The 15,382-nt window shown below is 43.3% G+C and overlaps 1 protein-coding gene across 32 annotated transcripts in view; it reads left to right on the forward strand.

Annotated features, from left to right (window-relative positions):
* SNX3 (sorting nexin 3) overlaps positions 1–15,382 on the forward strand; it is a 1,122,685-nt gene that overhangs the window by 1,073,050 nt on the left and 34,253 nt on the right. For 12 of the 32 annotated variants that reach the window (XM_050789187.1, XM_050789179.1, XM_050789189.1 and 9 more), the window contains exon 2: positions 273–517. In XM_050789187.1, coding sequence (XP_050645144.1) covers positions 356–517 — 162 coding nt within the window. In that variant the 5' untranslated portion in view covers positions 273–355. Of the gene's footprint in view, positions 1–13; positions 518–15,382 lie in introns of those variants that run through there. The other 20 variants (XM_050789176.1, XM_050789175.1, XM_050789170.1 and 17 more) reach the window with 4 other exon arrangements.

Below are 15,382 nucleotides of genomic sequence, written 5' to 3' on the forward strand. Positions count from 1 at the left end.
CGCGGTGCATTGTGGGCGCTGTAGTCCGGCCGGAACCTGTTTGCAACCGCGAGTCCCATGACACCGCTTCTCCTCACACCCCAACCCGCAGTGCCCCTCCCCAGCCTCGGCCGGGCCTCCCGGGACGCGAGCGCGGCGTTCCAGCGAGTCAGCTGTTTCTCCCCTGGGCTCGGACGCGGAAGCTTGAGGGGCGCGGGGAGGAGCTTCGCGTGCGGGGTGAACGGCCGCTTTACGTGCTCGTTCTCTTCGCGACCGCTGCGCGCGAGCCCCGTGTCCCCACGGCGGGCAGCAGCGGCGGCGGAGGCTGAACGCGGAGGGGGCGGAGGGAGCCCGCGGCGGCGGCGGCTAGAGCGAAATGGCGGAGACCGTGGCTGACACCCGGCGGCTGATCACCAAGCCGCAGAACCTGAATGATGCCTACGGACCCCCCAGCAACTTCCTCGAGATCGATGTGAGCAACCCGCAGACGGTGGGGGTCGGCCGGGGCCGCTTCACCACTTACGAAATCAGGGTCAAGGTGAGGCCGTCTTTCCCCTCTTCCAAGAAACCCCTCCCGCTGGCTCTGGTCACCCCCCACTCGGCCCAGGAGTGAACCTCCGCGGGCAGCCACAGCCGCCCAGGCCGGGAGCCCCCTTGCAGAGGCTGGCCGGGGTCGTGAGCCATGGCCCCTCTTCCTGTAGGGCTGGTGTTGGGGGCTGCAGAGCGAGCCCGGCGCCCTAGCACTTGGAGAAGGTGCTCGAAGAGGAGGGCGTGGGTTGAGCGCCGCTTGCCCCTCCAGCAGCTGATCTGGGAATGACATTTGAGTTGGAAAGGGGTAGATCTTTCGAGAACACATCCCTTCACTGGGAAGGGAAGGAGATGTTGACTGAGAGAAGGGGCTTGCGCAAAGTTAAAGCCTTTTCCCAGTTTTCTCTTCCTGGAGACTTCCCAGAGGTAGCAAGCCAAGCCCGCTGCTCCAGGCCCTTCCCGAGCTACTAAAGTAACCTAGGTTGTGTAGTCTTCTAAACGGGACTTAATGAAAGTTCACAGAAGCCTGACAATTTTTGATAGGGCTGAGCCAGACCAGAAGGGTGATTGGACATGGTTGACTTAAGCACTTTGGGCCACCGCCCTGCTAAAGGCTGAAGTGTGGTGTCGCTTACCTCATAATCCAAAACTACAGTTGCTTTAAGAAAAGCCTATTTATTTAGAGATCTTGCTGTCTTAATTCGAGATTTGCATTTAACTGAATGAAGAAATCAACAGAAATAAAATATACCTAATTTCACAACTAGTGTTTGTTGGCAATAAATAATTCAGATGATTTGAAAGATATTGAAAATAGTGCTTCACTTTCACTCTATAGTTAAGTATTAAAGAATTTGCCCATGTATGGAAGCATCTTTAAAAATTAATTACATTAACTTAAAGATGACAGCAAATTACTTTATTAAAAATTAAGTATGAGGATTTTGCCTTTAATCAAAATTTATATGACAAGCTACTATTAACATTTAAGTGAAATAATTTCTCATTAACTTACGCACTTTGTGTCGTGAAAAACACAAAACGTGAACTTTGCCATCCTAACCATTTTTAAGTGGACAGCTCAGTAGTATATTCACTTAAGTTGTGAAACTTAAGTATTTTTAAAAAATGATTCTTATGTAGTTAGTATTGATTTTAAAAAGTTAAACTTTAAAATATGAAACGAATAGTTTACTGTTTCAAGCCACTGTTGTCTTCTTATGGATGTGTAAAATGTGAATCATAGGCCGGGCGTGGTGACTCACGCCTGTAATCCCAGCACTTTGGGAGGACCAGGTGGGCGGAACACCGAGGTTGGGAGCCTGATCAGCATGGAGAAACCCTATCTGTACTAGAAATAAAAAATTAGCCGGGTGTGGTGGCGCGTGCCTGTAATCCTAGCTACTCGGGAGGCTGAGGCTGGAGAATCGCTTGATCCAGGGAGGCAGAGGTTGCAGTGAGTCTAGATCGGGCCATTGCATTCCAGCCTGGGCAACAAGAGCGAAACCCTGTCTCTAAATAAATAAATAAAAATTGAATCATAGGCTATGTTGCCATAGGGAAACTGCAAAATCCAGGCTCCAGTACGCCTGGGGAACTACATTCCCACATAAACCTAGCGGAAAAGTGAATGTTTTTCTAATTGTCTGTAATACCTGACAGATGGTTCACTAAAAAGAACTTCCTCTTTTGCCCTATACACCAGTGTTTTCTTTCTTTTTTTTTTTTTCTCTTGTGCTAAAACAGAACTTGGTATTCTTGTTTCTAGACTTCCATAGCAGGTACTTCCTGTCACAAAATTGAATTGGAATATCCTGCCTACACTTCCTCCACTTACTAACTTTGAGTTTATCTTGCCGAGTGCATTATATTAAATGGATTCTAGTATAATAACTTAATCCTCTTTTTTTTTTTTTTTAAATACAACTAATACCTTAGCAAATAACTGATGTGACACTTAAAAATGGTTTTTGGGCGTGGCGCAGTGGCTCACGCCTCTCGTCCCAGCACTGTGGGAGGCTGAGGTGCCTTGAGCTCTGAAGTTTGAAACCAGCCTGGGCAACACGTTGAAACCCCTTCTCCACAAAAAAAGAAATTAGCTGGGCATGGTAGTGCGCATGCCTGAGGTCGCAGCTACTCCGGAGGCTGAGGTGGGAGCATCACTTGAGCCCAGAATAGTCATTTGTATGTTAAATAAAATAATATATATATATATATTTTTTGAGATGGAGTCTCGCTCTGTCGCCCAGGTTGGAATGCAGTGGCGCTATTTTGGCTCACAGCAACCTCCGCCTCTCAGGTTCAAGCAATTCTCCTGCCTCAGCCTCCTGAGTAGCTGGGATTACACGCATACGCCACCATGTCTGGCTAATTTTTGTATTTTTAGTAGAGATGGGGTTTCACCCTGTTGGTCAGGCTGGTCTTGAACTCCTGACCGCGTTATACACCTGCCTTGGCTTCCCGAAGTGCTGGGATTACAGACATGAACCACTGCGCCCGGCCTGAAAATAATCTTTTTTAAGAATGATTAATGAGTCAGAGAACTAACGAATTATACACTTACTTTGGTTTGTATTTTTGTATAAACCAACTCACTGGGTGTTAATAGCTGTTAACAGTCATAAATGCAGGTGCCTATATGAAAACCTAATTGAGTTTTTAATGCATGAAATGCCTTTGGATTTCTTTCTTTCTTTTTTATTTTTTTTGAGACAGAGTCTTGCTCTGTCGCCAGGCTGGAGTGCAGTGGTGCAATCTCGGCCCACTGCAACCTCTGCCTCCCGAGTTAAAGCCATTCTCCTGCCTCAGCCACCCAAGTAGCTGGAACTACAGGCATGCGCCACCATGCCCAGCTAATTTTTGTATTTTTAGTAGACATGGGGTTTCACTGTGTTGACCAGAATGGTCTGGATCCCTTGACCTCATGATTCATCCGCCTTTGCCTCCCAAAGTGCTGAGATTACAGGCGTGAGCCCCCACACCTGGCCTGGATTTCTTTTAGTATGTCATGTGTTAGCTTAAAACTAAGAACACCATATAGTAAGGAAATTAGCCCTTATTTGAGCAGCATATGATTTTTTTAGAGTAATTATAGTCTTGCATTAAGGCAGAGTGGCTATGACATGAATAGTTTAATATTTTGTAATTTTTTTTTTTTTCTTGAGATAAGAGTCCCGCTCTGTAGCCCAGGCTGGAATGCAGTGACGTGATCATGGCTCACTGCAGTCTCAAACTTCAGGGCTCAAGTGTTACCCCCACCTCAGCCTCCCAGGTAGCTGGGGACTACAGGGTGCTACTACCCCTGGCTAATTTTTTATTTTTTGTCAGTTGAGACTTGCTATGTTGCCCATGATGGTCTTGAACTCCTGGCCTCAAGTGACCCTGTCCCACTCAGCCTCCCAGTGTTGGATTACGGGCATGAGCCACCCCACCCAGCCCTGCAATTTTATTATTCTCTAAACTGTTGCTGCTCTCCCTGACCCCTACTGACTACCTTTTGCTATTGAATTTGCTATATGGAAAACCATTTTATGTTCCAGAATTTGAACTTTTAAACTATCTTACAGTTACTGTCTCATTCTGGTCTTGAGAAAAATTTTCAGTTTTACAGGATCTGATTGAAATTACTCTAATTCACAGGGCAATTTTATCTGGATGGTGGCACTTAGAATGCAAGTTTCCCAATCTCCATTTATCTTTTGGTTTGAGGATAGTGTTTAAGACTATTAGGATCACTTGATTAGTATCTCTGGGCTTTTGAAAATAATTACACAGTGTTATGTTTTTAAAAATTGTTCTAATGGATAGGTACAGCAGAGAGCGCCATAAATGATTAAAGGTTTAGGAAAGTTCAAGGTCTAGAATTATTTAGGCATATTAAAGAGAAGGCTGAAAGTAAAATTCAGTCACTGTTTATAAGTTTGTGCTATAATGTAACTTTAATATTCTGGAGATTTTTAAATTAATCAAGATCTATTTTACCTGGAGATCACTGTTTTGAACAGGAATGGAATTAGAATCTTTCTTGAGCTCTGACATAGTCCTCAGTTCAAAGAATAGATTTAGCATTTCCTAGCTGGGTAGGGTACAAAATCAAAGCTCCACTTCCCGTCTGTGAAATAGGTGTGCTAATAATAGTACCTACCTCTTAGGACTAAATGGGATAAGGCACATGAATCTTTCTAGCACAGTGCCTGGCACATAATAAGCACGCAGAATTTAGCTCTTTCTGAAGATAGACATTTTCTAAATTAAACGTCAGTGATCAACTACATTTTCTGTGTTAACGTGTGGTTGAGTTACTAAAATTGTTAGATTTTCTTACCAAGAAACCTACTTGTCTTGGAAGTATACCTTCATTAAGTAAGCATGGTATGAAAAGAAGCTATCTTATTTGGTACTTAACCAAGTAACCTTTGTGTATGTATTTATTTTTTCAAGGCAGGGTCTCCCTCTGACTCTCAGCCTAGAGTGCAGTGGTGCAGTCACAGCTCACCGAAGCTTGACCTCCAGGCTCAAATGATCCTCCCAACCTCAGCCTCTCTAGTAGTTGGGACCATAGGCACACACCACCACGCCCAGCTAATTTTTAAATTATTTGTAGAGACGAGATCTCACTATGTTGCCCGGGCTGCTCTTGAACTCCTGGGCTCAAGTGATACTCCCACCTCAGCCTCCAAAACTGCTAGGATTATAAGTATGAGCCACCATACCCGGCTCCAAATAATCTTTTAAAGTTGAGCTTTATTAAAGCATAAAGCTGAATAATAACGTTGGCTGGTAAAAATTTTAGCAAGATGCTAAATAAATGTAGCATCTTATCTTGACTGCTTGCCATTCTAAACTTGTATGTTTTTTCCTCTGGGTCAGTCATCTAATCTTAAATTAGGAGTCATTAATATCCAGATTGGAAGCTGAGAAATAAATTTTAAAATCTTAGACTTAATTTTAGGAATTATAAACATGTATTATTGAAGGGCTAAAATATTAATAGTATTTTAAAGATTTGGGGGGTCGGGCATAGCAAATCCTGTATGTAATCCCAGCACTTTGGGAGGCCAAGGTGGGAGGACTACTTGAGCTCAGGTGTTGCCACACAGCCTGGGCAATGCAGTGAGACCCTGTCTCTACAAAAATTTAAAAATTAGCCGGGTGCGGTGGTATGTGCCTGTAGTCCCACCTATGTGGGAGGCTGAAGTGGGAGGATTTCTTGAGCCCAGGAGGAGGTCAAGGCTGCAGTGAGTCATGATCACACCACTGCACTCTAGCCTGGGTGACACAGTGAGACCCTGTCTCTAAAAAAAGAAAAGAAAGGCCAGGCGCGGTGGCTTACGCTTGTAATCCCAGCACTTTGGGAGGCCGAGGCGGGCAGATCACGAGGTCAGAAGAGCCAGACCATCCTGGCAAACACGGTGAAACCCCGTCTCTATTAAAAATACAAAAAATTAGCCGGGCGTGGTGGTGGGCGCCTGTAGTCCCAGCTACTCAGGAGGCTGAGGCAGGAGAATGGCGTGAACCCGGGAGGCAGAGCTTGCAGTGAGCCGAGATCGCGCCACTGCACTCTAGCCTGGGCAACAGAGCAAGACTCCATCTCAAAAAAAAAAAAAAAATCAGGACATTTTGATGCCAAAGGACATCTGCAGAAATATCAATTGGCCAATGAGATGTTGTCTGTTATACATGTTCCTGCCAGCTATGGCTGACATTTCTAGGATCTCCATCAAGGAGAAGCATGCTATTAGCAGTGAAGATTCTGTTCTTATCTCATCCATCCCTTAAGAGAATAGAGAGTGGGGGAGGAAGACAGTGGCAATTTTAAAGTAGCCCTGTTATATTGAGTTTTTAGGGATTCTGTTCTGTTAAGGGATGTATCATTTGAGTATCTATTATGTGCAAGGCACTGTGCTATATGTGTAAAATTTAATATTGAGATAACCAAGCAGAGTAGATAATACTCCTGTTTTGCAGATGTAGAAGCCGAAGTCCCAATTGATCCTCATCTCTTGTCCTTTCCTCATTTTGACTCCAGTCCTGAACTGGTATCTCCCAATTAAGCTGAGTTCTTTTGTATCCAGGCCTTTTGCACACACTTCCGCCTCTGTTAAGAGCAGGCTTCCTTTAACAGCCTCATCTGGTTACTATGACTTATCCTGCAGGACTCAGCCTTAATGTCCCCTTTTTAGAGATTTTGCTGATCTCTTGACTCTGGACCAGATTTCCTTCCTGTGTGTCCTAGTAGCCTTGTTAGGATTAAATTTGTTTGCTTGTCTTTGGCTTCCTGTAAGTTCCTATCACCCATTATAAGCTCTTAGAGGACAGGGAGTCATAATCACCCTTACTCAATATCTAACACTGCTTGGCACATAGTGAACACTTATAAATAAATGAAGTTTAGGAAAGTTAACTTCCCCAAGGTCACAGCTATTAAATGGTAAAACTGGGATTTGAACCTAGATTTTTCTGACCTTCAGAGCCCATTTTTTTTTTGAGACAGGTTCTCACTCTTGCCCAAGCTAGATTGCACGGTGGTGCAATCTCAGCTCATTGCAGCCTCAACCTCCTGGGCTCAGGCAACCCTCCCACCTTCACCTCCTGAGTAATTGGGGCTCCAGGAGCATGCAACTATGCCTGGCTAATTTTTTTGTATTTGTAGAGACAGGGTTTCTCCATGTTGCCCAGGCTTGTCTCAGACAAAGGTTTCACCATGGTTGCCCAGACACCTCACAGAACATTCATACCACCTGAGGAGCCTTTGAAACCATTCAGGTTCTCTTTTAATTGGGGTGGGGTGGGGTTTGGGCAGTGGTGGGGTTTTTTTCTTTTTTTTGTCTTTGAGACGGAGTCTTGCTCTGTCACCCAGGCTGGAGTGCAGTGGCACGATCTCAGCTCACTGCAAGTTGCGCCTCCCGAGTTCACGCCATTCTCCTGCCTCAGCCTCCTGAGTAGCTGGGACTACAGGTGCCGGCCACCACGCCCAGCTAATTTTTTGTGTTTTTAGTAGAGATGGGGTTTCACCATGTTAGCCAGGATGGTCTCGATCTCCTGACCTCATGATCCACCCACCTCGGCCTCCCAAAGTTCTGGGATTACAGGCGTGAGCCACCGCGCCCGGCTGGCAGTGGTGGTTTAAAAAGCATCCCAGTAAGGGCACTTTACTGATATGCAGCAAGGATTTCTGCTGCTGTTTATCATGCTCTCTGTCTCACTGAGATAGACAGTAGAGAAGGAGGAGAAATATACATAGAACCACAGTGGTTGGTAGCTTTGATGGGGTTAAAAAAAAAAAACAGATTCTAAAATAGTAAAACATAAAATGAATAGCAGATCTTGGCAACAGAGAGGAAAACCAGCGACATTTGCCAAAGATAGAAAACTTTTTGGAGGGGAGGCATTTAAATATTAACTGAAAGCATACTGATCTCTACAGCTTAAGTTTTTGGGAAGAAGGGGAGACACAGACTACATCCAGTCAAGCCAGATCTTTTTACCTTTGTCTTGCATCATCCATGTCTATATCCCTGTATAATAATCATGAAAGTAAGCCAGAAGTAAAAAACAAAAAAAAGACAAAAATACATATTCATTTAAGAAAGGGATTTTTTTGGGATTTTTTGGAGACAGTGTTATGCTGTGTTGTCGAGTGGTCTTGAACTCCTGGGCTGAAGTGAGCCTCCCACCTCAGCCAAGTAGCTGGGATTACTGTTGCATGCCATCAAGCATGCCTCAAAAAAGGAATCTTTATAAATATTGTCACTTTATACTTTTAAAGGGGAAAATCTAAAAAAATGCTTTGAACTATCCTGGTGATCACATGTAATAGAAATTTTCCTCTCCTGCTCACCTTCATCATCATGCTTATCTCACCCCTTCCAAAAAGTACTAGACTGTTATTATTAGATACTTTGATGTTTGTTCCATGTTATGCTGCTTTCATGTAAACAGAGCCAGCAATTGAATATCAGATAAGAAAGATGGTGTCCAAGAAAATCTTGGAAGTGCTATTTTCTTTTTTCCAGAAGTTTATTCCTAGGGCCGGGTGTGGTAGGTAGCTCATGCCTGTAATCCCAGCACTTTGGGAGGCTGAGGTGGGTGGATCACTCGAGATCAGGAGTTCGAGACCAGCCTTACCAACATGGCAAAAACCCATATCTACTAAAATACAAAAATTAGCCAGTGTGGTGGTGCATGCCTATAATCCCAGCTACTCAGGAGGCTGAGGCACAAAGATTGCTTGAACCCTGGAGGCAGAGGATGCAGTCAGTCGAGACTGCACTACCACATTCCATCCTGGGTGGCAGTGAGACTCTGTGCTTAAAAAAAAAAAAGAGAGAGAGAGAGAGAGAGAAAGCTTATTCTTAAATGTGCAACAGGCTCCAAGACATTTCATCCTTTGCTTCCTAGGGTGGAAGCAGAAGATTTTATGGTAGGAAATACAGATATTTAAATAGGAATGGGATCAAGGGTCATCATTGCCTCGGGCACAGTGGTTCGTTTTTTGGTTTTTGTTCTTGTTTTCCAGATTTCTCCCTTCTAAGTACTAACCAGGCCCAACCCTACTTAGCTTCTGAGATCAGATGAGCAACTGGGTGCATTCAGGATAGAATGGCCATAGACTTTTGCCAGATTTGTTAATTCCACCTGTCCAGGGAACCCTTCCCTGTCGCCTTTGCTTTTAGCTCCTCAAGTTTTTTCTGCTGCTCTTTTTGTTTCTGCTTGAAATCCTTGTCTTCCTCATACATCTCCTTGGCCTGTTTCTTGTCAGGGGCTTCTTGCCATAGGTGCCTGTCAGGAACGCTGGCCGTGGTGCCTGGCATTCCTTCCCCAGACCCTGCATAGGAAACTGGAACTGCAGTTTACTGTTTTGATTCCTTAGTTAAAAGACATAAAGCTTTCAACCAAAGTTCTACTTCGTTTTTTGTTTTTTTATTTTATTTATTTTTTTAGACAGAGTCTCACTCTGTTGCCCAGACTGGAGTGCAATGGTGCAATCTCAGCTCACTGCAGCCTCCGCCTCTGTGGTTCGAGCAATTCTCGTGCTTCAGCCTCCAAAGTAGCTGGGAGTGTACAGCTCGTGCACCGCCATGCCTGGCTAATTTTTGTATTTTTAGTAGAGATGGGGTTTCACCATTTTGCCAAGGCTGGTCTCAAACTCCTGGCCTCAAGTGATCTGCCCACTTCAGCCTCCCAAAATACAGGCGTGAGCCACCACGCCTGGCCACTACTTCTTTAAAGAAATATTTAACTGACAACCTAGGAATTTGGAATGTGTTGGTAAAATGTGATGTTTGCTATAGCTTGCCAGAAAGGTTGTATCAAATAGTATAGAGTTTGGGCTGTTCTCAGATAAAGAAGATAATTTTGTTGTTCTTTTGGTTTTTTCTCCACATGGAGAGGTTTCAGGCACAGTCCAGGATTAGTATCGTGGCTTGACTATCAGCTTCTAATATATTCACATTCTAGTCAGGGGGAAGGTTTATTTCTGCCCTTGAAGGACACAACCAGGAAGTTGTATTATTTCTGTTTCTGCCCCATTGCCGTACTTAGCTATAAAAGAAGCTGGGAAATTTAACCAGGCAGCCATGTGAAGAAGGGAAGAGTAGATACTGTTCTTTGCTTTGCCACATTAACAAATGGTTGTGGTTGGCCCTTCTAGGATATGGCTTTAAGCTACACTGTGATCATCTCTTACTCCTTTTTTTTTGCTGATGCCTGGAATTTCGGTTTAGAGTAAGTTCATTTGATTTGCAAGAAGTAAAATTGTACTTTCATTAGTTTGGAAGTCTTAAGTGAGTAAGTTTTGATTCTTTCATGATAATTTTGTTAAGTTGAGAAAAAAGGCAAGCATGAAGACATGGCATATCTGATAGGGGTATACCTTGAGATTGGGCTAGAGATTCTAAAAATAGTTGATTAACCTTTTTTTTCCCCTTCCAAGGCTGCTTAAAACTAGATTGGTTTTACTTAGGCCCACCATTGTAGTTGCTGACATTGAATGATGGGAGTATATAATTTGAGCCACCAAAATAAATGAGGCCAGAGTCTCTTAGCAGAGAATCACTTAATGTCCTAGCAGAGAAGTAGATAATTACTTAAAATAATTTCGTAAAGTTACTTTGCGTCCAGCAGTATCGGAATGGTCATTCCATAATTATTTGTTCCGTAAACTTAGATTTTATCACTGATGGAGCATTTCTTTTGGCTTTTGTAAAGTTATTTTAGCACCTGTCACCTATAGCTTGTTTGCTTTCTGTTTTTTCTAGTCCTGCCCTTGTGGAATGACCTTCTCTGTTGTACAATAAGTCTCATCCATACTGAGAAACAGGAGTCTCAAAGCCCCTCCTTGTGTCTGGTCTTGCTATCTCACCCCTCTCTTGTGTTGACTTTACTGGTTATCTTCAAGTGGAAACAAGTAAAGAAAAATCTTGTCAGCTAGGCATGTATGTGTATATCACCAGGTCTTGTCTTAAATTTACACCCAAAAATTCCACCGTGGTATATAACTGAGGACATTCGTAGGACACTAAGGAGTATAGATAGAGCAGGGGTTGGCAAACTGTGGGCTTACCTTTTTTTATTTTTTTTATTTTTTATTTTATTTTTTTGAGACGGAGTCTCACTCTGTCGCCCAGGCTGGAGTGCAGTGGCCGGATCTCAGCTCACTGCAAGCTCCACCTCCCGGGTTTACGCCATTCTCCTGCCTCAGCCTCCTGAGTAGCTGGGACTACAGGCACCCACCACCTCGCCCGGCTAGTTTTTTGTATTTTTTAGTAGAGACGGGGTTTCACCGTGTTAGCCAGGATGGTCTCGATCTCCTGACCTCGTGATCCACCCGTCTCAGCCTCCCAAAGTGCTGGGATTACAGGCTTGAGCCACCGCGCCCGGCCCCACCTTTTTTTATAAATAAAGTTTTATTGGAACACAGCATATCCATTTCTTTCCATATTATGTAAGACCACTTTTATACTATAAGGGCAGAATTGAGTAGTTGAAACAGTATGTTTACTATCCTGCCCTTTAAGAAAAGGTTTGCCAGTTTTGTGTCTAGAATTTGCTCATGTGACATTGAAATAATGGAAATCAAAAGGTACTTGGAGAATCTTTTATCAAAACATGAGGCCAGGCATGGTGCCTCACTCCTGTAATTCCAGCACTTGTGGAGTCTGAGGTGGGTGGATCACTTGAGGTCAGGAGTTCAAGACCAGCCTGACCAATGTGGCAAAACCCTGTCTCTACTAAAAATATATAACTTAGCCAGATGTGGTGGTGTGCCCCTGTAGTCCCAGCTACTCAAGAGCCTGAGGTGGGAGGATCACTTGAACCCTGGAGGCGGATGTTGCAGTGAGCCAAGATCACACCACTGCACTCCAGCGTATGTGACAGAGTAGAACCCTGTCTCAAACCCTAAAAAGTATCATGAGGCTATGGAAAGAACATTCATTTAGGAAGCCAGTAGTAAATGACTGAGGAAATAGTCATTAAATATAACACTGCACATTCATCAAATAATAGGATCTTAATGCATAGCCCTATTGTTGGGTGATGAATGAAATATTAGATACCATTCTTTCCTCCTAGAGGTCCAGTTTTACATAGAAATTGTAACTTTGTGTTGTCATCCCACTGGTAATACTAAGGCCAGGCACAAGGATTTTCAACTTTTGAAGTTTATTTTCTCACTCGAAGCCATTTATGTAAACTCCTTTGAATACCCACATAAAGCAAAGAAAGTTGGTGCTGATAAACTAGTGGGCAGCAGGTTCATGGTGGTTCAGGGTCGGTCAGCAAACCAGTGCCAACACTGAAGATGATGCCAAACAAAATTGACTGCAATCAGTTCTAGCCAGGATCATGGTTTAGATATTTTCTAGCCAGAATTAATTAATTTTTTCTTTTTTTGAGACGGAGTCTCACTCTGTTGCCAGGCTGGAGTGCAGTGGCGCGATCTTGGCTCACTGCAACCTCCACTTCCCGGGTTCAAGCGATTCTCCTGCCTCAGCCTCCTGAGTAGCTGGGATTACAGGCGCGTGCCACCACGCCCAGCTAATTTTTGTATAATTAATTAATTTCTTATACAGTATCATCATTTAATGATTTGTGGGGTTTTATATGTGTGTGTGTGTGTGTGTTTTAAGAGACAGAATATCACTATGTAGCCCAGGTTGGTCTTGAACTCCTGAGCTCAAGCAATCCTCTTATCTGCCTCAGTCTTCTGAGTAGCTGGTACTACAGATGTGAGCCATTACACCTGTCTTAATGTTTCATGTTCTTACATGTTAAACCCCTATGTAATAGGGCAGTGTGCCATTGTATAAATAATAGTTAATAAAATTTAAATTAGTCTTGGTTGAACTATAACTTAGGTAAGTCCTTTCTACAAACTTTGCCTGTCTGTCTAAAAGCTGGGTGTGGTGGTGCACACCTGTAGTCCCAGCTACTCAGGAGGTTGAGGCGGGAGACTCATTTGAGCCCAGGAGGTTGAGGCTGCAGTGAGCTATAATGGTACCACTGCACTCCAGCCTGGGTGACAGAGTGAGACCCTGTCTCAAAAAAAGAAAGGAAGGAGTTAAGTGGAAAATTGAGAAACTGTGATACCGACTCTAAATGGGACAACGTAGTAAACTGATAGAATTTTTGTCTTAGTTTATAAGGCCAGATTATGTTGATATACTTAGGTTGGGATAAATTGCCGTTTTAGAGCGTTTTTCTTTAGACATCAGGATATGATTCTTATCTATAATTGATATTTGCTCAGTTTTCTTCCCTCAAGACATCTGATCAATTGTTTTTTTCTAACTAAATTTCTTTTTTAGAGTTGTTGATTTTAACTTGAGTAGCTCCTGTGGGTCAGTTGCTTTATTGAGTACTTGGAATGCTAAGTTTAATAACATATGTGACTGCATTTAGTAAGTTCCCAACAGCCTGAAGCAGGGCTAGATTTCTCTGAGAAGTTTTCCCCAGAACTGTCCAATAAATGAACATTTATGAACTGTCTGCTATATTCCAGACATTGCTAGATGCTTGTTTAAGAGATGAATAAGACATGCCTAGCCTTTAGAAGCTTCCAAACTGGTGGTAAGGAGAGTAGGGAGAGGTAAATTCATAAAATATGCATAAGGTGTAGTGGAAACCCAGGTCTGCCCTGAGGGGCCAGAAGTGTGTGAGGGCAAAAAGAGAGCCAGTAGTGTTTTAGGTAGGGGGAGCACCTGTCTCTTCTGTCCTTCACTGCCAACATGTGACGTCAATGACCTGCCAGAATCACACAGTAATAATACTGGAGTGGTTCCTTGTTACTCTCTGACTCAAACATTTTTCTCGATTTTTATTTATAATTTTATATATAATGTATAATTTGGTTTTAAAATTGTTATTTTAATTTTAATTTTTTAATAAATAGAGACAGGGTCTCGCTGTGTTGCCCAGGCTGGTTTTGAACTCCTGAGCTCAAGCAATCCTCCTGCCTCTGCCTCCCAAAGTGCTGAGATGACAGGCATGAGTCACTGCACCCGGCTATAATTTGTTTTAAGCATCTGTGTTCAGGCGGTATGGTAGGCACTTTCACTCTGTGTTTTCTCTGATATAGTTTATTCTACTGCATTTTCTTACAAACTGTAATCACTCTTATTTCCAGTTAAAACAGATGATAGACTGGATATGGTGGCTCATGCCTATAATTTTAGCACTTTTGGAGGCAGAGGTGGGAAGATCACTTGAGCCCAGGCATTCAAGACCAGCCTGGGCAACACAGGGAGACTTAAACTTTTTTTTTTTAATTAGCTGGGCATAGTGGCATGGACTAGTAGTCCCAACTACTTAGGAGGCTGAGGTAGAAGGATCACTTGAGCCCAAGAGGTCGAGGCTACATTAAGCCGTGGTCATGCTACTGCACTCCAGCCTAGGTGACAGAGTGAGACCTGGTCACACACTCAAAAAATAGATCATAGATATCGACCACTTCATCGTTCTTACTTAGCAATAATCGTTTCCTGTTTCCTCCTGTCTTACTCCATTTTCACGCTATAAATTTACTACCTGAGACTGGGTAATTTATAAAGGAAAGAGGTTTAATTGACTCACAGTACTGCATAGCTGGGGAGGCCTCAGGAAACTTACAAGCATGGAAGGCAAAGAATAAGCAAGTACCTGCTTCACAAGGCGCCAGGAAAGAGAAAGTGAGCAGAAAGAGCCCCTTATAAAACCGTCAGCTTTCATGATAACTCACTCATTATCACGAGAAGAGCATGGCGGAACCGCCCCCATGATCCAGTCACCTGGGGGGTTACACGTGGGGGTTACAATTCAAGATGAGATTTGGGTAGGGACATACAACCAAACCATATCACTTCCTGATCATGCTTTATGGTATAGCTAAGAAAGTTTACCTGCTCTTTTCCCATGCTAAACTCTAATGATCTTTCCTGATTCCTCTTGCCAAAAGGTAACCCAGTGTGGACTTGAGCCTGTAGTCTTAGCTATTTGGGAGGCTGAGGTAGGAGGATCGTTTGAGGCCAGGAATTAGAATCTGCACTGAGTTATGATCTTGCCACTGCACTCTAGCCTGGGCAACACAGCAAACCCTATCTCTTAAAAAAAAAATAAAATAAAATGCTGAGAACACATTCTATTCTAAAGAGTTTGTGTTCCCAGGCAAAAAAAAATAAAAAGAATCAACACAATTTTAAGGAAAAAAAAAAAGGGCAGGTGCAGTGTCTCATGCCTATAATCCCAGCATTTTGGGAGGCCAAGGTGGGTGGATCACCAGAGATCAGGAGTTTGAGACCAGCCTGTCCAACATGGTGAAACCCTGTCTCTACTAAAAAGACCAAAAAAAAAAAAAAAAAAATTAGGCAGACGTGGTGGTGTGCACCTGTAATCCCAG

This window comes from Macaca thibetana, chromosome 4, assembly GCF_024542745.1.
Source record: "Macaca thibetana thibetana isolate TM-01 chromosome 4, ASM2454274v1, whole genome shotgun sequence".
NCBI lineage: Eukaryota > Metazoa > Chordata > Mammalia > Primates > Cercopithecidae > Macaca > Macaca thibetana.